Raw genomic sequence first — 26,245 nt, 5'->3', positions numbered from 1 at the left:
TTTTCTCATCTTTACAAAATCTAGATTTTTATTTTAAAGACATGTACTTATAAGGGTAACAAATTATGTTGGGGAGACCAGTGGAGAAATGTGGAAGATAAGAGAGTTATGGAAACATGGAGGCTACCAAAGCACTCTGTATACAGGTTTGTAAAAGCTGCCACAGAAACAGTTATTCAATTAATATATACTAATAAAAAACGTAAGGGGACTATGCAAATAGAGTCAGGTTCTATTTTATAGGCTGACCCAGCACAACAGATAAAATGGGCAAAAGAGCCCATTCTTTACAAACAGAAAATAAAAGACAAAATTTACACAAATAGACCGCTGAAAAGCTGACCAAAAATTTTCAAGATTCCTTTTGACTGAAGCCGAGGCTAGACTCCGCACTCTGTGTTCTTGGCATGTCTGTTCCCCTCCCCCTGGTTCCAGAAACATCTTGCATTTTCAGCCCCTTGGGTTCTGGTGAGCAGAATTTTAAAACCACAGATCTTAAAGACTAGAAACAGGTTCATCTCCCAGACAGGCTGAGCACCAGTCTGTCTGCATGCACTGGTGATATCCTCAGCCCACAGCCAGCACATGTCTGTAGCAGGAGCCAGGGTCAGGGTCTTCCTAGCAATCCTGTTGTAGAAAGGTGATCATGGGAACGATGTAGGCTGGCTCAACACATCTTGGACAAGAACTTGTTAAGTGGCAACTTTTCAACAAAGATAAAACAGTGATGGTCTAACAAGGCCTCTGTGGTGGGTTGAATTTGTCCCCAAAAACTTGTACTGAAATCCCTGATCCTTAGAGCTTCAAATATGGCCTTATTGGGAGATGGGCTCTTTACAGGGAAATCAAAATGAAGCTATTAGGCAGATCATAACATGAAGTACAAGAGGGAGAATGATCCCAGAGACAGAAGAGTGGAACAGAATAGGGAGAATGACTACCAGTGGGTTAAGGAAAAGCCAAGGACAGACCTTGCATGTGCGGCCTCAGGAAGAGCCAATTTTGCAGACGCCTTGACTGCAGACTTCGAAATCCTGTGGACAGCCACTTTGTGTTATTTGAACTGTTATCGGAGTTACTCTGTGCAAACAGTGTTCTCCCTGTGCAGCCTGCTAGCTAAGCTATGCTGTTGTGAGGCCTTTGGGATTGGTAAATCTGCCTGGGTAGTAAAGATGAAATTTCACCGTGTACAATGTCACCCTTCAGCTTGCTGGGGAATGCTTCTGAGGGTATTTTCATGCACCTGGAGGTTTAAATGTGACTAAAAAGACAACCATAGGTGCTCATAAAAAGTGAATGCAATTGAACAAACTCTTTCAGAGGTCCAGGTAACACCCGTCTTTTTTTTTTCCAAGACGTTTGGCCTTCACCTAGAGAGGCACTCGCCTTCCTGGCTAGTCTGTCAGTCAGACATATATGTATACACATATCTGCATGCACAGAATTCACACACACATATGTATGGGTGCACATATACACACAACTCATGTACACACACACGCACATGACACAACCCAGCATCTGTATGTACAAATTACATAAATCACAAATATATCCACACTGCACTCAGCTATCTGCCTAAGGCCCTAGGAAAGACCACTTGTTTGTAAGATTTCTAAGGTAATGCTCCGGGTGCCGGCCATTCTCCATCTTTCTCGGGTAAAGAGAAAAAGCACAGGTTGACTGCTTTGCAGAAAGTATAGGACACAGCAGCACAGGCGGCGCTGGGGACGTGGGTGCTGCGGGTGGTTGCTTTATTGCTCTGTGTGGGTTGCAGGCGGGCAGCCTCTCTCATGTCTTCTTCATCGGTCTCTTCTCCATCCTTTTCCTCCTCTGCCACTTCATTGTCTTTTTATTTTTCTGGCTGTCAAGCTCCTGGACGCTCGTCCCCGGTGGGCGTGCGTACAACAGCCAGGCCGCTGACAGATGCGCGCATACAGGGCTGCGGGGCGGCAGTGCCCGCAAAGCCGTGAATCCCGAGTGAGCGTGGTGCACTCTCCTGAGTGGGCGAACTGCGCTCCGGGAAGCAAAAGCTACACGTTTCGACAGGCTGGGGTGGCATGGCCACCTCATTGCGAGCCTCTGTCATGGGCCCTGTAGGGACAAAGGAGGGCATTGTGGGCACAGAGGACTGTACCATGCTGCCTAGTCCCGGAGCCCCCTCAGGACTCGACCTTCTGAGCGCCCCTGAACAGGTTTTCAAGGCCAGACTCACTTCTTCCTGCACCCCAAAACCATCCAGCCCCCCACCCCTGGGATCTCCTACCAAGGCCGAGGCAAGAACCTGACACCCACTCTTTCTTCTGGCCCTACAGCTTGAACCTGATTTCACTAAGGTGCTTCAGGATGCGCCCCAGCCAGGTCCTATGGGCTCAGAGTGTGTCCGGCCTGGATGCAGGGGTAGTGGTGGATAGCGCGGGGAAAGGACTGCTGGTGATTGTCAGGGAAGGAAGCCTGTACTTACCGTGGGGAGAGTTTGCTTGTGACCCACGCTGCCCGGCAGGCTGGCTGGGAAGTGGCTCTCCTCTACGCCTGAGGAAGGAGGCCAAGGCCACCAAGAAACAACAGAAGATGGCACAGAGGCAGACCCCCAGGGTGCAGTAGAGAGTCAGCTGGTCACTGTTCATCCTCAATCCTGTGGGTGTTTGCAGGGCAAGAACAGGGAGTTCAAGAAGAGCACCTACTCCCCAGCGCCCCCTTCTCAAAAGGTGCCCTATTTAGGCCTGTAGCTACCCTGCTCCATTTCAGGATTAAGTGCCCTCCCTTCCTTAGGCTTTCTTTTTACCTCATTAGGCCCAAGCAATGCACACAGTCATCCCCAAGCCTGCCTCACTGGTGAGGATGTGGGATTCCTTTTCTGGTCCAAGACACTGCTATGCTGAGTCCTGAGGAATTGGCCCCTTTAACCCCAAACTGATGGCACCTTTTTTTAAGACCTAAAAGCTGGACACCTCTGGGACTGGCTCATTCTGTTTTCTCCACATGCTTTGGAGGCGGTCAAACCCAGGGATGCATGCATGCATGCTTGTTTGCAAGAATGGTAGTCCCGAGAGGATGACTCAATCAAGCATCAGGTCTCCTAGGAGAGCTCAGACTGAAATCAGAACCGGGGAGATGACCGAGGCATGAAGCAGAATGGCCCTGGGAAGTGGGGCCATTAGTTCACTTTACAGCTTGAGACTGGAACCTCGGGCTTTGATGAAAGACTCAGACCTTGTCTCAGTCCAAAGCTCTCTGCTCCTCACATTTCTCCTCCCAAACTGTCTTATGGGTCTTGCAATGCAGGCACTAAGGCACACTTGGTCCTAGTGAAGTGAGGGGTTGCTCCCTTGAAGGAGGAAATGGAAGCAATAAACTTATAAAGGATTTATCAATAAACTTTCTCAGAAAACACTGTGACACAAAAGTAAAGTAGCTAGAGAGGACAACCCCAGCTGGCAGCGCTAGCTGATCCCTCTTCTCAGGAAAAGCACCCAGCAGGAAGACCCCAGTTACAGCTGCCGGGGGAAAGCAGCCCAGCTCTTTCTCTGGAAATCGGTGACAGCGTTTTACACTGTAAATTTCCCCACTTGTCCAAACAACCAAATCATGGAACTTCTGGCTCTGTAAAAAAAAAATGTATTATTGTTCAAAGTATAACTTAGGGCCTGAACCTGTAGAAGCTGAGGGGAATTTCTGTCCAGGGTCAGTTCCTTGGTGTGCATTAGCCAGAACTAGTCACATGAGGAAAAGCTCACTCAGGAGTTTTTCCTTTAGGAACTTCTTACGAGTGTTTTCTTACTGAGAAAGCACAACAGTTCTACAAAGGCCCAGCCTGTTCTGGGCATCAGTGCCTTTTGCACTGTACGTTTCACAATTCTCCTGTTTGCTGATGGAATGGGATGGAGGGTGATGGGGGCAGGGCAGCGCTGTCAATATCTTTGTTTAAAAAAAAAAAAAACTTGGATGTAACTTGTAAACCACCATGTTCACCACTTCGGTGAATTTTGAGTGTTTTTAAGCATGCTCATCAAGGTGTGCATTTGCAATCCCCAATTTGAGGCTTTTTTTTTTTATTTCCAATGAAAAACTTCCCATCCCATTAATGGGCCCTCCCCATCTTCTCTCACCTGGCCCCCAATTACATTTATCTGTCCTCTGTCTCTATGGACTGACTGGACTGTTCTAGACACTTTGTACCTCACATTGGTAAGTTTGGGGAAACTATTCAGGAGACGGCTCATGAGATATTACTGGACAATTGTATTAAAAAATAAAAAAGACCTGATGTGGGATTCTACTTCTCTTTTAAATTGTCAATTAGATGCTGACTTTAAGAGACTTCTCTTAGTTTCCTGGCATTCACTCCTTGCACACACTGGAGTCTGCTGTAACAAACAGCTCACTGCACAGATTCCTCATCCTTCTGCAGGGCTCTGGGACACAGTCCAGCTTGCTGTATGGCTACTAAGCGAAGCTAACATTAATCGTGATGCTGAGGCACTCTCCTCATTAACATCACCTCTTAACGTTCCCCCATGAAGCTGTAACAGAGACCCAATGGCCGACCGGTGAGGTTAAACATGGTCCCTTGCATGTGTGTACAGCACAGAGTGGCAATGGTAACAAGGAGGACCAGGAGTCTTGCTGATGCTTATGGCAGAACCTGACAAGTATTCTTGGACCCGTTCGATTCCTCTAAGAAGGGCAAAATTATCCAAGAATTTTAACCACACCCTCGATAGAAGTGTAATACACCAGCAGGCTCACTTGGTGGGTGTTGCAGCTGCTCTGTCACACGTGTGCTCTAAGAATACACACTGCCGTCACAGCCACCTAATGCTCCGGACCTTTGCCACCATCAATGTGACAATGGGCCCTTAGATGGACCCTCCTCTGGGGGGGGGGGCTGTAAATGCTGCCCATTCCATCATCTTTAGCCAGCTCATAAGCAGTCTGTGCCTCCAAGCCCCCTAAGCAGTTAGGATGATCTCCCAGAAAGGGGAACGAGGAACAAGGAGTTAGACAGATTTCCCAGTAGGCAGACAGTTAGGGAGAGGGACCATGATAGGTAATAAAGATGGTGAACTTCCAAGATGGCCAGCTTCTTCCTCGGAGACAAAAGCCTGGTGGTTTAAAACAAAGGTCTAGTGGGTTTTTCTCCGTGGAACCCCCTGCTGATGGACTGGCCCTATGAGTTCAAGGCCAGATCAAGATACAACAGTTGACAGCCAATCAGCTATCAGGCCTTGTTCAAATCTGTCCTAACACACCCTTGCTGGTCATGATGACACACACCTTCAATCCCAGTTCTTGAAAAGCAGAGGCAGGTGGTTCTCTGCGAGTTTGGGGTGTGTCCGTCTACACAGCAAGTTCCAAGACAACCAGGTCCACACCCAAGAACCCTGTCTCAAAACAAAACCAACCAAGCCACCCTAAATTAGGAGGGAAAAACTCTTTAAAGTCTTAAAAAACCAAAAGCCAAGCCTTGAACAGAGACTGGGTGTTTTCCGAGGCTCCCAAGACCCCGCTGTACTTGGTAGAGGGTTTTTCTCTCTGTCCCTCTTCTGGGTGTGTCTCCATCAGTCTCAAACTATTAATCAAGCATTCCCTGCTGCACTTCTGGTCTGACTTGCCTCACCCTCTCACTTCACCCATAAAGATTCCTGGGGGTGGAGGGGGGCTTGAAACAGTGAGGAGGGATTTCCTAAATGGGTTGTAATCCTAGTTTTTTAGCAAGACATTTAAAACTGGCTCTTCAACATCTGCCCATGGTGCCTTACCCGTCAGAAGTGGCCAACTTCCCAAGGTCCCAGTACGATTCATAGACTCCATCCCTGTCCACCTCCAACCTCAGTGCAAACTCCCCATCACCACCTTTGCTCCACAGGACTCTGCACCACTTCCTTACAGACGGTCCTCCTGATACTACCCACCTCACTGGTCTTTCCGTTTTTAATCCATCTGAATCCTTTTCTGGTCCCCAGTATTGCTGGGAACAAGGAGAAGGACCTGCCTTCCCTAGTCTAATGAAATCCTTTCAAATCCTTATCATTCCTCCCCATTCAAACCTAACCCTGCCCCAGCCTGTGGGCTCCTAGAAGGACCTCCCACCATACATACTCCTTACTAATGTTTCCTCATCTCCAGTAACTTTTAAGTAGCTCAAAATGGACTAGTTAATTAAGATAAGTCTATCACCCCCTAGTCAGCTCCCAGTCTTTCCCTGTCATATTCCTGGGACACTCCTCCATGTGGCAATGTCTGTCAGACCTCACAGTGCCCTGCAAAGGGGAAACTACACCAGATAACAGTTTTAAACATCCTTCCCTGTCTCTTCTGACAGGACTCTTTGGGGGTTGCAGTACAAACGTCTCTGTGTGCTTGCCCAGTAGCTAGACTGGACCTATATCTTACTTTTTGTCTCCACCATTCTCCTTATTCCCCATGAAGCTCCCATTCCCATCTCTACACCTATGTCAATAAGAGCAAAAAAAGGCCACCAGACCCATTCCTCTTCCAGGACAACAAAGGAGAACAGCGGAAATGGGTTTCTTTACATCAGTCAAGCTCTTTGCCTCAGCAGCTCTTGGAGAGCCTCGATTCCAGAACAGCTGCACACCTTTCAGACTCACCTCCAGGAACACCGCTGCTTCTATACCCACAGATAAAAACTGGTTCAAGACCAGGCACAGAGAATTCAGCAACAAGCCTCTTCTAGATGGGCTCCCAGTTGCCACCCATCCTGCCTCCCCCACTTTATCAACCTCACAGGGACAGTTTACCCTGTCTTTTAAACTCTTTACAGGGCTTCCTCCTGGGCTATATCATTGCCTTATCCCGGTCCGTCACACCAAAATGAAGTAAAGACAATGATGCTTCTTCTAGAATCACTCCAGACTTGAGAACCCCCAAAACCTTGTCTCCCTCACTCCCGGCAGAAAGTAGCCAGATAGGAAATGGCACCCCCTTCCCGTATATGTAAAGGGTCTTGGATGAAAGGAAATCCACCCCCTACACAAAACCAACGCCCTAAAACAAGCCCAAGGTCCCAAGAAATCTGCCACCCATGGAATTCCCAGAAAGCAGCTACATCACTGGAAGGTCAGAGGAAAGCAACTGACCTAGCTTCCATCCTGCCGTTCCGAGAATCAGTTCACAGAGAAAAGCAGCTTGCTTCCTCATTCTGCCCCTGACAAGACCCTCCCCTCCTCCTTCTCTATTCTTAGCTGTACCAGTCCCCAAAACATGTAATTTGCATTGCTCTACAAGTTCAAATGCTGTGCTCTGGTCTTGGGGCCCTGTCTCTCAGACCAATAGATGTCAGCTTTTACTGTGGAGACTGGTCTGAGTTTTGTTTTGTTTTCTCTTCCTCCTCTCTTCCTCCTCCTCTTCCTCCTCCTCTTCCTCCTCCTCTTCCTCCTCCTCTTCCTCCTCCTCCCCTTCCTCCTCCTCTTCTTCTTCCCTCTCCCCCTCCTCCTCCCCCCTCGCTCTCTCTCCCCCCCCTTTCTTTTTCATTTCCCTCTGATTGTTTGATTCTTACATGTACCACAAAATTTGCCACCACACGGAGCCCTGTGGAATCATTCTCTTCAACTCTAATCTGGGCTGGGCCCTGTTTTATCCCTTTAGAATAAGACGCTCATAGAGGCTATGAGAAAAGGGGCAGCCCTGTGAGGCTGGCTAGGCCATGACCACGAAAGCTAAAGGAATGTGTGCGTGGCTCATCAGGCGACCTCTTGACTAACACCAGGAGAATTTATGGGTCCAGTCCCAGCACTGCAGAACATTAAGGGGGAATTTTAAACAGATTTTTTAATGTTTTCGCTACAAAGAAATGGTTAAGCGTTTGAGGTGACAGATTTGAGCAGTATACACCATATGGATGTGATAAACTGTCCCATAGACTTCTGAAAATTTCGTCTGAACAATTTTTCTACCCTGGCTTCTGTGTATTTGCCTAGAGTCTAAGCCTCTTCAACTAAAGACACTCATTATTGCGGCCCAGTGCCCAGCTTCCCACCCACCCTGGCCTTCAGATGCCTTAGGCACTGACCTGGGGTCACTCACCTGGACTGTGCTCTGACCCCTGGTACCTTCCTAAGTTATCCGGCCTGGCTTCCACCTCCCGGGTCTCTGGTCTCCTGAGCTCGGACTGGAGGTTCACCTGGCTTCTGGGCCTTTTCTCACAGAACTGTGCACACTGCTGAGGGTGCTGTGTGCAGGTGGAGTCACAGCTGACACAGGTCCCCAGGAGATGGTCATAGTACTTGCCTTGCTCTTTTCTGCAGTTGATGAATTCTGTAGGACAGAAAGAAAAATGCCGCTGGGCATTCTGGACTTGTAGGAGCTTGGGGTCTGACCCTACACAACGTCAAAGCAGAGAAACAAAGCAAACCAACCCTATAGTTCAGTGTGAAGACATCAGTTCCAGAATGGTTGTGGCCTTTGCGTGCCCTCTGGCATATCACATCCTGATATCTATAAGTATATCAATCTATAACTGTATCAATACCTATCTATAGATATTTATCTCCCTCTACCTAGTTCAAGATGTTTCTAAGGATGGTGTTGTTGTTTTGTTTCTTCTTTGACCCATAAACTCTTCATACTTCCTCATTTTCAAATGTGGTCATTTTCTATATATTATATTATATTTTAAGGGTTTATTTCTTTTATTTTATGTGCACAAGTGCTTTGCCTGCCTGCATGTATGTACACCACATCCATGTCTGGTGCCTGTGGAGTTCAGATGATGGCACGGATCTGACCGGGAGTTAGGGATGGTTGGGAGCCACCATGCAGTTGTTAGGAACAGAACTGGATCCTCTGCAAAATGAGAGGATGCTCTTAACCACTCAGCTGTCTGTCTAGCCCCCTCTACATATCTTTTAAATTAATACCTAGATTGCTATGTTGTCATATAAAATGTTTGTTTGTGTTTTCAAATCTCCTGAAGGAGAAACATCCTTCAAGTTAGTGGAAGGAATAGAAGAGGAAAAGCCAGAACCTTCCTTGGAGAGTTGGGGAGAGTGCTGGGAAAGGCCATGATGATGTGTTAGAACCACAGTAGCAGTGCTGAGCAGTGCTGAGCAGAAGCTGTCCCCAAGGGTCCCAGCTGGTGACTAGTGCATGGGAAGCTAGTCTCCTGGGTGATTAATACACTCACAGTTCCACAGCCAGAAAGGCTGCAAGGACATAGTCCGACCCAGAGGAAGTCCACTGGGGAAGGGAGGCGCTACCCACTCAGTTCCAATCAGCTACCTTCAGGACATGCTACAATAGAGAGCCATGTGGCTATGGATTGAGACCCATCCCCCAAACTACAAACTTCCTCCTTTAAAACTAATGGAGTCCTAAATATTTAAAATGTACAAGGGCAGAAGAGATGGCTCAGTGGGTAAAGGTATTTATTTGCTACCAAGACTAATAGCCCCCCAAGTTTGGTCCCCTGGACCGAAAACTGGAAGGACAGAAGTGACTACCGAAAATATCTTCTGACTCAGACACACACACACACACACACACACACACACACACACACACACACACACAAAATGTGCACACACATGCATGAGCATACATAAAATGCATTTTAAAACTGAGAAAGAATCAATAAATGTTTGAAAATACACGAGTGAAGAAAACTGGATTGGAAATGAAAAGGCAGAATTTGGGCAATTTCTAAAGACATGCATGCGGGTGGGCTGCACTCTCCTGTGTCCTTCGGGGTGCATCAAGAGAGTTGGGGGATCTGGTACATGCCTGTAATCCCAGTCCTCAGGATGCTGATGCTAGAGAATCTCAAGTTCAAAGCTAGCCTGAGTCACATAGTAAAACCTGTCTAAAAGTGGGGAGAGGGAGGGAGGAAGGGAGGGAAAGAGAGATCTAGAAACATTATATTTATGTATTGAATTAATAAAAAAATAAATAAATGTTAAGGATGAGACAGTGGTGAGAGGCACTGCGGGCAGGAGAGCAGGCAATCGGAAGGCAGGAAAGAACAATGTACAAACGGCTGAAAGGCTGAGGGAACGAGACCCCTGGCATCTGTCATCCCTTCACCTGGCTTCAGAAAGGCCAGGGGGATTCTGGGGGATGGGGGGAATAGCTCAGCTGTCCCCTGGCCTTAGACGACAGAACTCACTGCAGAAGTCTGTACAGGTGCGCTGGCTCCTCTGGCTGCAGGTTAACACGCAGGAGACACAGGTTCTCTTCAAGGAGTCCCAGTACTGCTTTTTGGGGCAGAGTGCCATAGCCACTCCTGGCCGCCAATCCTGTGGAAGGAGAGATACAGTTTTGGGACAGCAGATGGGCAAATGCTCTCCTGCCCCATTCGGAGACGTTCTCTGTCTCAGCAGGCAGAGCTGGCGTCCAACCACAGCTGAGGTCGGGGTGGCTTCTTCACTCTTTAAGCCTCGGTTTTCCATTTGTAAATCTCCATCTCTTATAATTCCTCCCTAATGTTCTGCACCCTGTCTGTCCCCACCTTGTCCTCCATGTGTACCAGGTCTCCTCCCCAGGGTCTCGGCCTTCTTCTCCCACACCCTTGGCATCTGACTGAATCCCATTACCCATGGAGGATGGAGGGAAACGGGGCTGTAAAGATTGATTTGTGTCTAGACAGCCTGGCACTCTAATATAGGTATCCAGCCTGGACCGAGGCAGCTGATGTGAGATAGCAGAGGGTTACAAGTCAGCACAAAATGGCTAACACTAGATGTTTGGGGAACCCAAAAGCCTACAGTGATATCATTTCTTCTCTAGCTGTCCTTGACAGAATGACATTTTTGTGTGACTCTGTATAAACATGGCCTTGAGGTTAGAGGGAAGGGCTTTAGCCTTGACCTTTGTCAGCTTCTCTAGGTTTGTCTGCCTCTAGACCTATATGCCTATGAAGTCTATGTGCTGATCTGCATGTGTGTAGGCGTGTGCCTTAGTATCTACCATTGTCTGCCTAACAGTCTGTGTGGAGGCCTTCATTCAGAGTGAATAAAGTGTGTGTGTGTGTGTGTGTGTGTGTGTGTGTGTGTGTGTGTGTGCGTGTGCGCGCGCGCGCGCACACACGCGCCTGGTGTCTGTGGAGGCCAGGAGAGGGTGTTGGGGCTGCTAGAACTGGAGTTAAGTAATTATATGCTGCTTTGTGCTTGAAAGTTGAATCCTCTGTAAAAGCAGCAAGGGCTCTTAACCACAGAGCCATTCCTCCCTGGCCCAGTATTATGCCAAGGCTCCTTCATCTCTTCAATCTTCTTGCCCCATGTGACCCTCCTCTTTTCATGGCATCAAACAGGGACTTGGAAAGGACCCTACTGTCCCCCATGCCCAGGCGTCCCTTCTGTACACAGAACCCTTGCTCCTCCCTGTGGCCTTGGCATTCATGACTGTAGCTGTTTCCCATCATTGTTTATTTAGGCTTGCCCAGGGAGTGGCACTAGTAGGAGGTGTGTCGCTGTGGGCACAGGCTTTAACACCCTGATCCTAGCTGACTGGAAGCTAGTCTTCCACTAGCAGCCTTCAGATGAAGATGTAGAACTCTCAGCTCTGCCTGCACCATGCCTGCCTAGACGCTGCCACGTTCCCACCTTGATGATAATAGACTGAACCTCTGAACCTGTAAGCCAGCCCCAACTAAATGCTGTCCTTTGTAAGACTTGCCTTGGTCATGGTGTTTCTTCACAGCAGTAAAACCCTAAGACACACCACAAGCATCATTTGGCAAGGCCTGGTCATAACTTTCTGTCCAGTGCTGGGTCCTCAGTACTTAGCAGGTGTCCACCCAACAAACAAATAAACAAACAAACAAAACAAAACAAAAAACCCAACATTTCAAAAGCAGACCTGGCCAGTGCCGAGCCTTCAGCAGGCCCTCAGTGCAGAACTCTTCCCCTTTCTTGTTCACGGATACATGAAACATTCAGCAATGCTTTGTATAAAGCCTGTGTCTTTTACCAGTGAAGAAAACACTGTTACAGCCCACACCAAGACTGAGCTCACTTCCTGTACCTAGTGACTCCCTGGGGTTACCTCCCATCAGGAAAATAAATGTTCTGATGACCCTGTCTGGCATGTTACAGATCCAAATCTCCACAGGGCTACCTTGTAACAGTTCATTTTGCTGCTGGGATGCCTTCAGTCTGACTCTGTTTTCTGTGGCTACGGCTTCTCCTGAAGTGCTTTTCAAGGTGTTTGTTTGCTCTTCATTGAGAGCAAACTGAATAGAACCTGTGTTTTCTGTCAGACAGGCAGCACACGGCCCCAGCAGTAGTCCTCAGGAGCAGAGGGTAGTAACAGCAGCTGCAACAACAGCACTCTGGAAGCTGGCAGGCCCAGGGGCAGCACCAGGTCCTTCCTGGCATTGGGAATGAGGAGAATCTGTCTACCCTGACTCCCTTCCTTCAGCCTGCATGCACCTAAGCAGAACACGTCAGGTCTGTAAGGTTTATTCCTTCCACCCTGCGGCTAGCTAGAGGACAGCAAACATGGTGTGAGGGAATGGACTGTAGGGAGATGCTGAAGGCGCCCTCTGTGGGAAATTCTCCCCAACAGTGGCCAGGATTATGACCACTGGAGCAAGAAGACCTTCAGTCACAGTGCTGGTATCACTGAGGTAGGCATACAGGGATAGTTTAGCAGCATAAATCATGCCTTGTTCTAGTTATGCAAGCCCGGCTCCTGACAGCCCAGCTCCCTTCCCTGAATGTACTATACACCCATCCCTCTTCAAGCAATGCACCCACCAACCTCAGATTCCCATCTGTGTGGAGCTACACCTCTCTCTGAAGGAGGTTAAGTTGTTCTGCCCCTAACAACCATCAAATTTGTTTTTATTCAAGCATATTGCTAATGTACCAATGGGAAGAATAGAAAGGCCAACCCAACTTGAACTGGTTTGGGGGTGTCTATGTGGTAAGAGAAAACTGTGTCCTCAGGCCAGGAACTTTTAGGGAGAATTCACTATTTACCAGCTTATGCATATGCATGATCAGGCATGTATATGATTAAAATCAGATGCCTTATGGGAAAAGACATGTGCAATAGAAAAAAAAATGGCTGTATGACCTAGCCTACCAATCAAAACAGGGACCTAAATTCTACTTTTCTTGAACCTCAGGAAAGACCCAAATGTTAACAGGACTTGAATACCTTCTTCACTCTGGTGGCCGCTGCTCCTTTGCTGTGTCCTCTGATTATTTCTATTGCGTTTTTGTAACATTTTCTTTGCTACTTTGTCATCTGCATGAGCTTTTGTTTCATTGTTGACTAAAGTACCAAGAATCTGCACACAATCCCTGCAGACAGCCCCCATAACCCCTGGTTATAAAACCGGAGCAACGGGGGCCAACAAGAGCTAATATCCAGACTGCTGTGAACTGAAGTGTCTCACTATTAAAACAAAACAACAAACAAAAAAGCAAAAGAGCACAACAATAAAACCCCTCAGTCCTATTGAAAATATGCAGAAGATTCTAGCAGACAATTCTCAAAAGAAGACACAGAAATCACTCACAGGCATCGGAGAAGATATCCTGGCTCGACAGCCATGGCTCATCAGAAAGCCACAACTGGCTCCCCAACTCTGGTTAGAATGGCTGTTATTAATAGCCAGGCTATAGAGCAAAAAAAATGTTCACACATTGCCGCTGCAACAATTCTGAAGTAAAAGTAGGCCAGCATTCCCATCAGTGGGTGCTGTGGTGGTTTGGATGAGAATGGCCCCCACAGGCTCACATATTTGACTACTTGGTCCCCAGTTGGTGGAACTGTTTGGGAAGGATTAGGAGGTGTGGCCTTGTTGGAGGAGGTGTGCCCCTGTGGCCCCACACCATTCCTAGTGTTTCTCTCCGTCTCTCTCTGCCTAGTACATGTGGATAAAAAGGTTCTGCTCCTGTACTGTGCCTGCCTGCCTGCCTGCCTGCCTACCTGCTGCCATGTTCCCCACCATGATGACCATAAACTCAAACTGTTTGGGACCGTGAGCCTCCAAATTAAACACTTTTACAATCTTGCCTTGTTCAGGTGTAACTGGAACAGGTATTTATCCAAAAGTAATGAAAGTAGAAGATTAGGACGGCGTGCGATCTGCTTCACTGCCATGATTATTACAGCTCATCCTAACCACCAAGATTTGGAATTAACCTAAGTGACCGACAGTGAATGAATATATAAGGCAAATGTGATATCTATATGATGGCATATTACTCGGCCAAAGGATGGAGTTCTGTTTTGTTTGAGCAACATAAGTAGATTCAGAAGACATTACTTTAATCAAAATTAGCCAAAGGCAGAACAGCAGGAGTTATATGATCTCATTCTGTGCGATCAGTAATGCCAACTTACAGCGGCAGAGAGAGCAGCAGCTGCCGCAGCTGAGAAAGAACGGGTGGACGGAGTGAAGCCATAAGACGGGAGAATGTGCTTATGCTCTAGTGCTTATACTCTGCGGCCCAGCAAGGAAACTACGGCTAACGATAACGTCCATCTTAAAATCACTGGAAGAGCGGCTCTTAGCTCTCAACCACACACACATGGTGGTGGATAAGCTGATCGCCCTGGATTCATTGTCACACGATGTAGACACATGTTGAAAAGTCACTGCACCATAAATGTGTTCAACTGTTAGGCATTGATTTAAATTTTTAAAAAGAAATAAAGACCCAATGCTTCCTAGATCGGGAGAAAGATAGGAACACACGAGTGAGAAATTCAACAAGTTCCAAGCAGGAAAACCTCAAATATTGCCAGGCCTGGTGCCTCAGGCCTGTGACTCCAGCCATCTGGGAGGTTGGGGCAGGCTACCCAAATTAGCAAGACTACCTCAAAACTGGAAGTAGTAAATAAAATAAATATACATTTAAAAATATACATTAAATATACAGCTCAGTGCTAGTGCATTTGCTTAATATCTCTGAGATCCCAGCATTGAGCTCTAGTGTAAAGAGAGAGAAAACAAGGGAAGGCAAGAAAAGGGGGAGGTGAAAGGAGGGGAGAGAAAGGAGATAGAATGAAGGAGGGAGAGAGGAAGAAAGGAAGGAAAAACCCTCAAACTTGTGCCACAATCCATTACAGTAAAATTATAGAACACGAGGGTAAAGAAAATTGCTAAGGTAGCAAGACAAAAGCAGCTTGTGGGCTGGGGAGGTGGGCCAGCAGGAAAGGCCCTGACAGCCTCAGTTGATTCCTGGGATCCCCATGGAGGTTAAAGAAAAGAACTGAATCTGCCAAATTGTCCTCTGACCTCCACATGCCTGCTATGGTACATGGCCCCACACACACACCCCTGCCTCTCTGCCTTTCTTACACACACACACACACACACACACACACACACACACACACACACACGCACAGAGAGAGAGTGTGTGTCATTATAAAGAGAAGAAGTAAAAGAAGAAGAGGGAGAAGGAAGAGGAGGAAGAGGAAGACAACTTGTTATGAGCAAGGGACCTTCTGGAGAGAGAAAGAATGGGTGACAGATCTAAAGACCTAGAAGAAAGCTGTCAGCCACAAGTTATGTCCTGGGCAAAACTGCCTGTCAATAATGAAGGAGAAACTAAGACATTTCCAAAGGACAAAACTGAGGGGCGTATTGCTGGTACAAAGGCTACCAAGAGTCCTTTGCGCGGAAATGGATGTCACTAGTCAGAGCCCAGAAAGGAGGAGAAACACTAGTAAAGGTCCCTGCACAGAGAACATTGGGTTCTATTTTGTTTCATTTTGCCTGCGTGCATGTCTATATACCACAACAGGCTTGGTGTCTGTGGAGGCCCCTGAAACTGTAGTTACCCAAAGTTGTCAGTTGCCATGTGAGTTCTGGAAATTGAACCCAGGTCTTCCGGAAGAGCAGCTAGTGTTCTTAACTGCTGAGCCATATCTCCAGCCTCTGTTTTATTTTATTTCTTGAGACGAGGTCTCGTTATGTAGCTGGCCTGGAACTCTCTCTGTAGGACTCAAGGTCTCTACCTCCTGAGTGCTGGGATTAAAGGCATGCACCATCCACCATATCTGGGTATTTAATCAGTCAATGTGTACATGTGTATGTGGGTATGTATATGTGTATATGTGTGTACATTTGTGTATGTCTGTGCATATGTATATATATATATGTGTGTGTATGTATGTGCATGTGTACATATGTGTATGTGTTTATATATACATGCCCTGTGTATGCACTTGGGTGCATGTGGTACTGGGTATTGAACCTAGAGCTTTGCAGATGCCAGACAAGCACCTTCCCAGTGAGCGCTATCCCCAGCTCTTTTCTTTGTTGTATTTTGAGTCAAGGCCTTGTTAAGCTGGCCAAGGCTGACCTTGAACCCCCTCTCCAGCAAGGTAGCGTCTTGAACTTGCGATCTTCCTGCCTCAGCTTCTTGGGTACCTGGGTTCATGAACCTCTACCACCAGACCAGCCAAGATAAACTGGAATTATTGTGTTCTTGTTTTGAATTGAAACTATTTCACCACATAATTTAACAAACACTTCACAAAACAATTATTAAAAAAACCTATGTTAGCCGCCATTCATGGTTAAAGAGAAAACATGTAGCAACATTTTCATAATCAACATAAAAACAAAAGGGCAGAGATTTTAGGAACTGTGTTTTGCAAATTAATGAAACTAAGTAGATATTCAAATTAAGATATTACAAAATCAAGTTGTTAATTTAAGTTTTAAGATAATCACTAAGAAAAATAAATTTAAAAAACTGCAGAAAAGAGGGCGGAGGCAGTGGCCTGACCCTGTAGGTTCAGGTGCTACCCACCCTGCTGACCTGACTTTAGTCTCCTGAACCCATACAGTAAAAGGAGAAAATCACGTTGTCTTCTGACCTCCACTCACCTGCCATGGCACCCTAGCCCGACACACACATGCATTCATGCACACAATAAATACAATAGGAGCAATACATAAACAGCAGAAATAAACCTTTATCAGGAAGATATTAAATATAAATGCTCTGAACTCTCTGTTTAAAGGAAGAAATGGGCAGATAGACAACAAAACCACAGGATTAATCTCTACGCTATTTATAGGAGGTTTGTTTTTGTTTGTGGTGTTACAGGTGGAGCCCAGGGACTGCAGCCTGCTAGACAGTTTCCACCTCTTCGCCACACCTCAACCCTAACACAGATCAAAGGACACAGAAGATTTTATTTTAAAAACAAAATTGTGGAGCAAGATATTTCATGCATTGCCAGGCCATGACGGCCCAGGCCTTTAACCCCAGTACTCAGGAGGCAGAGGCAGCAGATCTTTGTGAGCTCAAGGATAGCCTGGGCTACAGAGCAAGTTGCAGGACATCCAGGGCTACACAGAGAAACCCTGTCTTGAAAAGCAAAAACAAAGGGAAAAAATGCAAATCGTGCCCAGAGAGCAGATGCAAATTTACAACTACTGTCAGACAAAATAGATCTTATGTCGAAGTCCCAAAGAGACATTAAAAGAAATAAAATCACAGAACAGCAAGCCTTATGAATACAGGGACAAGCTCCTCAACAAAATGTCAGCATATGAACCTCACAGCGTGTTACTCCCCATGATCAAAGGAGGATTGTTCCTAGGCTGCTACAAGGATTCAGTTCTACAAAGAGCCATGGCTTCTGTGAACATCATTGAAAGACTTAAGAAGGAAACTACAGGGGCTGGGGATTTAGCTCAGTGGTAGAGCGCTTACCTAGGAAGCGCAAGGCCCTGGGTTCGGTCCCCAGCTCCGGAAAAAAAGAACCAAAAAAAAAAAAAAAAAAAAAAAAAAAAAGAAGGAAACTACAGCCATCCCAATGGACAGAGAAAAGCCATTTGACCAAATTTAACACCTTTTCATGGTAAAACAAACCAACACGAAACTTCTGGCTGCCAGTCCCAGGTCCTGTGGCATTTCCTTTTGGGGCAAATGGCCTCTGGTCAGTGCCTCACCCAGTTCTCTGAGAAACTGTGTATTGGCATCTTGTGAACATCCTCTGGGAACATGGTTGCTGCACACACATGAAATCACAGTGAGTGTCTGGCCCAAACCTGGCACTTAGGCAAAATGATAATGATAATGATCATGGTGATAGATAGATAGATAGATAGATAGATAGATAGATAGATAGATAGATAGTGATAAATAGATACATAGATGCATAGTTAGATGGTGATAGACAGACAGACAGACAGATAGATGGTGATAGATGATAAATACACAGATACATAAATAGATAGATTATTGATAGATACAAAGATGATTAATAGATAAATGGTGATGGTAATAGATAGATAGTGATAGATGGTGATTGATAGATAAGTAGATAGATATAGATACATAGCTAGATGATTGATAGATAGATAGGTAGATATAGATAGATACATAGCTAGATGATAGATAGATAGATAGATAGATAGATAGATAGATAGATAGATAGATCCAAACAGGAACGAAGAATGTTAAGTCCACCTCTGCCCACAGATGACATGATCGTATACTAAAAAGGACCACAAAACTATTAGAGCTCATAAAAATATTAGCAACCAGGGGAGGGTAAAAAAAAAATAGCAACCAAAAGCCATTGAATTCTCATAGACTTACAAAGAACAATCCTTAAGAAAATTAAGAAACAATTTAATTTATAGTGACATAAAAAGAAATAAAATACTTAGTCAAGTTAGCCAATGAAGTGAAAGAACTGTATGCCAAAAAACCTATAGGATATTGTGGAAAGAAATTACCTAAATAAGTCAAAAGATACCCTGTGCTCATAGACTAGAAGACTTAAGAAGTCAATATGGCCCAACGCAATCTAGCAGTCATACAATTTATAACAGAATCTTATTGACTTTTTTAAAAAAATGTAAATCGGAAAGGCTATCCTAAAAATTCCAGTGGAATTCATTGCAAGGAACTGTGAATAATCTTTTTTTTTTTTTTTTTGGTTCTTTTTTTTTTTTTTTTTTCGGAGCTGGGGACCGAACCCAGGGCCTTGTGCTTCCTAGGTAAGGGCTCTACCACTGAGCTAAATCCCCAGCCGTGAATAATCTTTAAAAGAAGGGTGAAGCTGGGGACTCACACTTCCTGGTTCTGAAACAGTCAGAGCTGCCACAGTCTGCAGTGTGGTGCCAGCATAGGCAGGGGTCCGACCAGAGCAGATGGTTTCCTTACAGGCACACCAGGAGCATTCAGCAGGGTAAAACCAGTCTTTTCAATGAATAGCGGATATCATTTAAATCAGGGCACCATACATTTAAGATGTGATATCAGTGTTGAAGGGAATGCTGGATAGACACGTGCAAAGGACACGTGTTAAGTCTTTCTATGCTACCATTTTTTTTTTTTTTGGTTCTTTTTTTCGGAGCTGGGGACCGAACCCAGGGCCTTGCGCTTCCTAGGTAAGCGCTCTACCACTGAGCTAAATCCCCAGCCCCCTATGCTACCATTTTTAAAAAATAATCTAAAGAGCCAGCTGGACGTGGTGAGCATCCCGTTAATCCCAGCACTCAGATGCAGAGGCAGGTGCAACTCTCTGAGTTCGAGGTCAGCCTGATCTACAAAGGGAGTTCCAGGATAGGCAAAACTGTTACACAGAGAAACCCTGTCTCAAAAACCAAACCAAAACAAAACAAAAAAACAATAACTAAGAAAACAAATAAATAAAAATAAAATAAAATAAAATGATCAGAGACTTAAAAGTCTTTAAAACTAAAAATTGGGCTAAAGAGTTGAATAGACATTTCTCCAAAATTATGCATGGATGAACAACAGGCACAGAGAAAGGTGCCCAGCTCAGCGCTGGGCAAAGAAACTCAAACCATCCCCTGCTGGGACTGCTACAGTGCTTAGACAGGGGATGGGGACAGACAGTGAGGACTCTGTGCATCAAATGGGATTAGGCAATGTTGTGACCACTTTGTCAAGTGACCATTATTTAAAAATTCAACCAAGTCACTGTGGCAGCCGGTCGTTCCACACCTAGGTAGCTGTCTAGCCAAAAGAATGAAAGCGTACTGCTCAAAAGATAAACACAGTACAGTCTGTCCCTAAAATGCGATATCACTTAGTTGTGAACATGCAGTACTGGCCACGCTACAGCATAGGTGACCTGTGAGAACACGTGAAGAAACAGGGAACACAGAATCACAGCACACACAGAGATTGAGGCTGATGATACAAAGTATCCAAGACCCTCAAACCTCTAGAGATAGGAGAGCTGTAGTCTGCGGCTGGAGGCAGGAGAGAGAAAGATTAATAAGGTTTCTTCTGATATTAGAAACATCCTAAAATTAGGTTGTGGGGAAAGCTACACAATTGTGTTGATACTAAAAACGGAAATCCTTTATAAATTGGAGTGAGTGAGATAGGCAGGCCAACTGGAGAGAGGCTCCATGACCCACCACAGCCACTTGCGTCAGACCTCGAGACTGACCGGAAGAAGCTGTGTCTACCCTTCTTTCTTACCCACCAGCTAGATCCATGAAAAGGCCAGAAGCACTGCCCAGCCCCTAGGAGGGGCAGGAGACCCCCGAGGGTGACAGCAACTGAGGCAGCTCCTTTGGTGGATGGCAGGAAATTCCTCTTGTAGCCTAGACAGGCGCACTGGGCTCAGATGAACACAGAGGTTTCCGCGTACCCTGAAACCCAAGAGTCGGCGGGTCCTACAATTTCTAGAGGCCCCTGACATGCTTGGCTAGACAGCAGGCTCTGCTTCATGGAAGACTGATAAGGTAGATTAGTTTGTAACCCGCTTTTTAAAAGTCAAGACAGCAGCTCGCCCCACACAGGAAGACCTGTCGTGTCTGCAAGGTGGTGCTCAGGCTCCTTAGCAGGACTGACTGACTGTAAGGTCACTTCTTATCCTGTGCAAAGCAGGAGCTCATCAACTGGCGCTTCTCTTCCAAGCCCCAGACTGATGGATTCCTTACCCCTTAGTCCAGGCACCGAGGAAGGCAACTTTGAATTCGTGCACCTTTTAAAAACTGGACACAGGCTGGGAGGCGAGGGTGGCCCACGCCTTTCATCCCAGCACTTGGGAGGCAGAGGCAGGAGGAGCTCTGATTTCAAGGCTGGTCTGTCTACAGAGAGTTTCAGAACAGCCACGGCTACACAGAGAAACCTTGTCTTCTTGAAGAACCAAGCCAAGGAAACAAAAAGCAAAAATAAATCTGGACACAGGACACGTTTGGCTCCTACTGTAAATACCTTGAAAGAGGAAGGAAAGGCTCAGTTTTCGGTACCAGTCAGGTACCGGTGTGAGCGAGCTGGCCTGTACTGCTGTAGAACCAAACACTCAAGACAGTTTTAAGAACACAAGGCCCAAACCACAGCTTTTTGCTATGAATCCAAATACTTCTGGCTTTTTCTTTTTTAAAATAAAGCATTTTTCTATTTGAGTAAAATATAATTGTTATGTGAAATATATTAAGGTGGTTACTTTCATTTTAATGGATCATCATCATCATCATCATCATCATCACCATCATCTCATTATCATTATCACCATCACCATCACCATCACCATCACCATCACCATCATCACCATCACCACCACCACCACCACCACCACCACCACCATCATCATCATCATCATCATCATCATGATGTTTTTGAAGCAGGCTCTCACTATGTAGCCCTGGCTTTTCTAAAACTCATTATGTAAACCAAGCTGGTCTCAAACTCCCAGGGATCTGCTTGCCTCTGCCTCACAAGTGCTAGAATTAAAGGTGTGCACCACTACACCTGGCCAGCACTTTTCTATTTTTAATTTCCTCTCTGTCCAGCAACCGTGTCCACCATGGTTCTATATTCCCATCTCTACCTGTCCCCATCTGCCTTCTTATTTTTCTTGGTGATTATTGCTGATAAAGCAGGGCTGCTTATCCTATAATGTGCCTGGGGTAATTTAGAGAGTTTCCTCCAAGGCAGAGAGGTTTTATTGTTAGCTTTTATTGTTAGGGAGAAAACTATGAACAGAAAGAATGTACGCCTATCTCACGATAGTACAAATATAATAAATATTTAAATAATTATTTTAAATTTTAAATTATTTGAAATATTAAAATTAGTCGAAGGATTCTTTTGTTGTTATTGTTTGGTTTTAACTTCCCAGAACTTTTGCTTGTGACTCTTCAAGAGAGTCTGAAGGGTTGAAAGCAGGTTTGTGGATTTGGGGTCCATTTTGTAGAAGAGACTTTTCCGAGATCAAGGGGCAGTGTACAAACTACGAACAAATGGTAACTTGATCTCTCCACCTGTCCCAGCTCTCCCGGCAGCACTAGGAAGCTGCTATGGAATCCGGTCCATTCTGCCTGATTCCTAATTCCTGGTCCCAGGCCCTCTGACATTTCCTCTTGGGTCAAGGTGGCTCCTGATCACTGACTCTGCATTCTCTGTGAAACTTAATTGCATCCTTGGCAGACATGGTTGCTGGACAGAGATGGAAATCCTAGCGAAGGCCTGCCTGAGGCCAGCTTGGGTATGGGGAGAGGTGGAGCCGCTGTGAGCAAGGGTCCTGATGAGGAACCTCTCCGCCTTGGAGGGAACTCTCTAAATTACCCCAGGCACACTATAGGATAAGCGGCCCTGATTCATCAACGAAAATCAGCAAGAAAAACAAGAAGGCAGATTGGAACAGGTAGAGGTGGAAATACAGAACCCATTTTCTCCTGTGGGCCACGAAGGACTGATTTGAATCTGTCCACCGAGGACGCACACCGTCGGCACTTCTTGCTCAACACCTGTGCTCGTTGGCGCTTTGTGATATTAAGAGTTCTTAGAAATTCACGACAGCTAAGTGAGGGCGGAGTTCTAAATGCTGACTCCCGAGGCATCTAAAATCTACCAGATTCACTTCAAAATAATCTGGGGGCACAAGGAGAAAGTCTGGAGCACATGGATAGAAAACAAAGGTTCTTGCCTGTTTGCCTGACCCCACTCCCCCTGGAAGGCAAGACCTGACCCCTGGAGGCTTCTCCGGTGTGCAGGACTGAGGCTGTCCGAAACCTGAGTAGCCTTATCTTGTGCCTGCGGTGGCACTGCTGGATCCCCAGCCCCCGGAGCACCCTCTTGGCCCTCACCCACCACGGCTGGCTACTCACCACGCTCCTGTGCCAACAGCGCCAGCCTCCTGCCTGCCCTGGCCCACACCACTCATTACTCAGGGCGTTTATTATTAGCCTGAGATTTTGTTAGGCCTAGGCCACACTTCCTGGGTTTTCCCCCTTCGACCTGGGGATGTAAATAAGCCGCCCTGTTGACCTGCGCCTGCGCCTGCGCCTTAGTCCAGGGAGTACAGGTGAGCGACCTGTCCCGTTAGCTTAGCAGTGGGGGCTTAGTCTGGTTGTGTTATGACAGGGCTTGGATAATTCTAGATCTTCCCTGCCCAACTCCTAGGCCTGGTTCCTGTCCACTGTCCGCTCTCCAGGCTAGGATGCCCACACAGCTCTTGTGCTCCCTGCATAGCCTTCCCTCCTCTTGGACTATTACATTCTTTGTTTCTGCCTGGTCAGTTCATGCTGTCCCTTCTTCAATGCTCAGTTGAAGCGTCACCTCCCCCAGGAAGCCATCTGTGACTGCCCCCAGGACATTAGGTACCAGTGTTCTGTGCAGTCCCTGCAGATTTGGATCTTGCTTCTGGGTCCGATGCCTTGGTAAGGACTTAGGTATAAAGTGACTCGTACCTTCATGCCCTCATCTGGAAAGTGGGTCCTTGAGTCATTGTGAAAATGACACGAGTTCTCACAGTCACTTGATTGTTCTTTGTCTGGTTTTTAGTTCTCTTGGCACAGGTGTCACTAAGCTGGGCAAGGCTGGCTTGAACTCAAGATCTCCCTGCCTCAGACTCCAGAGTGTTGGGAGTTCAGGTGTGCTCCACACCTGGCCACCACAGGTTCATTCTTACAGCACGTTCTCAGTGCACAGTGACTCCTCCAATAAGGGACATGGGCGAATCAGTGCCACAGCCCTGATTACCCTGGGCTTCAACTCCATTTCCGTATACTCCCAGGTCTCGGAATCCTGCAGGGATAAGAAAGCCCAACAGTTGCCCTCCCAAGTTCATTGTAGTGCTGTTCACAGTAGCCCAGATACGAAGTCAATCTGCATGTGTTCAGTGGATGAGTAGATAAGGAAACTGTGGTGTGTGTAAACAACGGGATTCTCTTCATTCTCAATAGAGAGGGAACTCCTACATTTGTATGAATATGGATGCAACTGGAAAACTTTGTGTATAAAAAAGGAAGTTGGGCTGGGTGTGCTGGCACATGCCTTTAATCCCAGGATTTGAGAGACAGAAGCTGGCAGATCTCGGAGTTCTCTTGACTGACCTACAGCGCTAGTCCCAGGACAGCCTGGGCTACACAGAGAAATATTGCCTCAAACAACAAACAAAAGAAGAAGAGATCACAGTCCAGCAGGGATGAGCACAAAGGCTGCCCTTCAGAGGACCGAGGTTCAACTCCCGGCACCCACACGTGGCTCACAAACATCTGTAACTTGGGTTCCAGGGGACCCAATGCCCTCTTGTCCAAGGACCTCAGACATATGTATGATACACAGACACGTATTCAAGCAGGACACCATACGGATAAAAATTTAAAAATTGAAATCAATTGTTTAAATAGAAAGAAAAGGAGCTGATCATAGAAAAACAAAAGCCACATGTCCTCACTCCTTTGTGAGACAGAGGTCTTATGGCTGGGGAGGAAATCAGGCATCAGAGGCTGTGGAGGGTGGGGATAAGTTGGTCAGAAGGTCCCAGCTTCAGCTAGGTAGTTCTGTGGATCTGTTGTATAGCAGGATGACTACGATTCGTAGTAATATGCCATGTAGCTCAAAAGAACTTCATTACTGCAGTGCAGCTCAGTGGTCAAGCATGGATGAGAGGCCCTGGGTTTATCCTCAGCACCGGAAAACAAAATGGCTCATACCCTTAATCCTAGTGCTCAGGAGGCTAAAGTAGAGGGATCCAGCCTGGGCTACATCGTGGAGAGTATGGGTTGGGAGACAGAGAGACAATTTAGGAGCTGGAGGTTGGGGATATGGCTTGACATTCACAGGGTCTTGGGTTCAGTATCCAGCACGGAAGAGAGGAGGAAGAGAGGGAAAGAGGGCGAGAGTGAAGAAGGGAGAAAGGGGAGAGAGAAGGAAGGGAGGGTGGGAGAGAAAAGGGGAGGAAGGAAGGAAAGGAGGAAGGGAAGAAGGGAGGGAGGGAGAGTGGGAGAAAGAAAGGGAGAGTGGAAGGAAAGAGGGAAGGAAAGGAGGGAGGGAGAGTGAGAGAAAGAATAAAGGGAAAAGGGTGGAAGGAAGGAAAGGAGGGTGGGAGGGAGAAAGGAAGAGAGGGAGAGAGGGGAGAAAGGAAGGGAAGGTGAGAGGAAGAGAAGAAAGGAAGGGAAGGTGAGAGGAAGAGAAGAAAGGAAGGGAAGGTGAGAGGAAGGGAGGAAGGAAGGGAGGAAAGGAGGAAGGGAAGAAGGAAGGGAGGGAGGAAGGGAGGAAGGGAGGAAGGGAGGGACAAAGGGAGGGACCAAGGGAAGGAGGAAGGAAATTAACTAAACTGTGACAGTCCAATGTCATCCACCAGGTTCTAATTCTCTGAAGGATGATCCTGAGACAGGCTGCAGGTGTGCTAAGGAGACATGAACATCCTTCTAATGGAACCTCTGGTTGCACAGAACCATTTTAGGTCACTGTCTACCCAATACTGACCCTTGAAACCTAGAAAGCCCATCACTGGAAGCTTGTTAGTGGCAACAGGACACTGACAGCAATGTGGCTACCATCCACTGGACAGAGGCTGCATAGCCAGGGTTTAGAGATCAAAGGCAGCACCAGCACCTGGTCAATAGAGGTGTGCAAGAGGCCTCCACTGAGAGGAAAGGCACTACAGCAGAATGCTGACAGTAGTATGCACACCCATACACATGCACACGTATACATACATACATAACACATACATGTACACATACATAAGCATATACACACATACACACATACACATGCACACAAACATGCATGCATATACATATATATGCACATACACATACATGCACACATACACATGTACAGACACATTTGCACGTACATACATATACACATACATATGCATACATGCACACATACAAACACGTAGACAAGCATATACACATATACACATACACATGTACATATGCATACGTGTACACATATATATACACACATAGAAGCATATACACATGTGCACTACACATATGTACACACATGTTTGCACACACATGTGCGCATGTGCATGCATGCACACACATATATGCACACACACGTATGCACAC

At 46.4% G+C, this 26,245-nt stretch overlaps 1 protein-coding gene across 2 annotated transcripts; it reads right to left on the bottom strand.

Moving 5' to 3' along the window:
* Tnfrsf13b (TNF receptor superfamily member 13B) lies at nt 1-23,094 on the bottom strand. Of its 2 annotated transcripts, NM_001305991.1 has the most exon segments (5): nt 1,857-2,094; nt 2,465-2,635; nt 8,050-8,280; nt 10,127-10,256; nt 23,042-23,094. In NM_001305991.1, coding segments are annotated over 4 exon segments (738 nt in total). In that variant the 5' UTR covers nt 10,236-10,256; nt 23,042-23,094; the 3' UTR covers nt 1,857-1,867.
* Between the last annotated feature and the right edge of the window lie 3,151 nt (nt 23,095-26,245).

The sequence above is a fragment of the Rattus norvegicus genome, chromosome 10 (assembly GCF_021556685.1).
Source record: "Rattus norvegicus strain SHRSP/BbbUtx chromosome 10, alternate assembly SHRSP_T2T, whole genome shotgun sequence".
NCBI lineage: Eukaryota > Metazoa > Chordata > Mammalia > Rodentia > Muridae > Rattus > Rattus norvegicus.
This window is presented reverse-complemented; position numbering and strand designations above follow the sequence as displayed.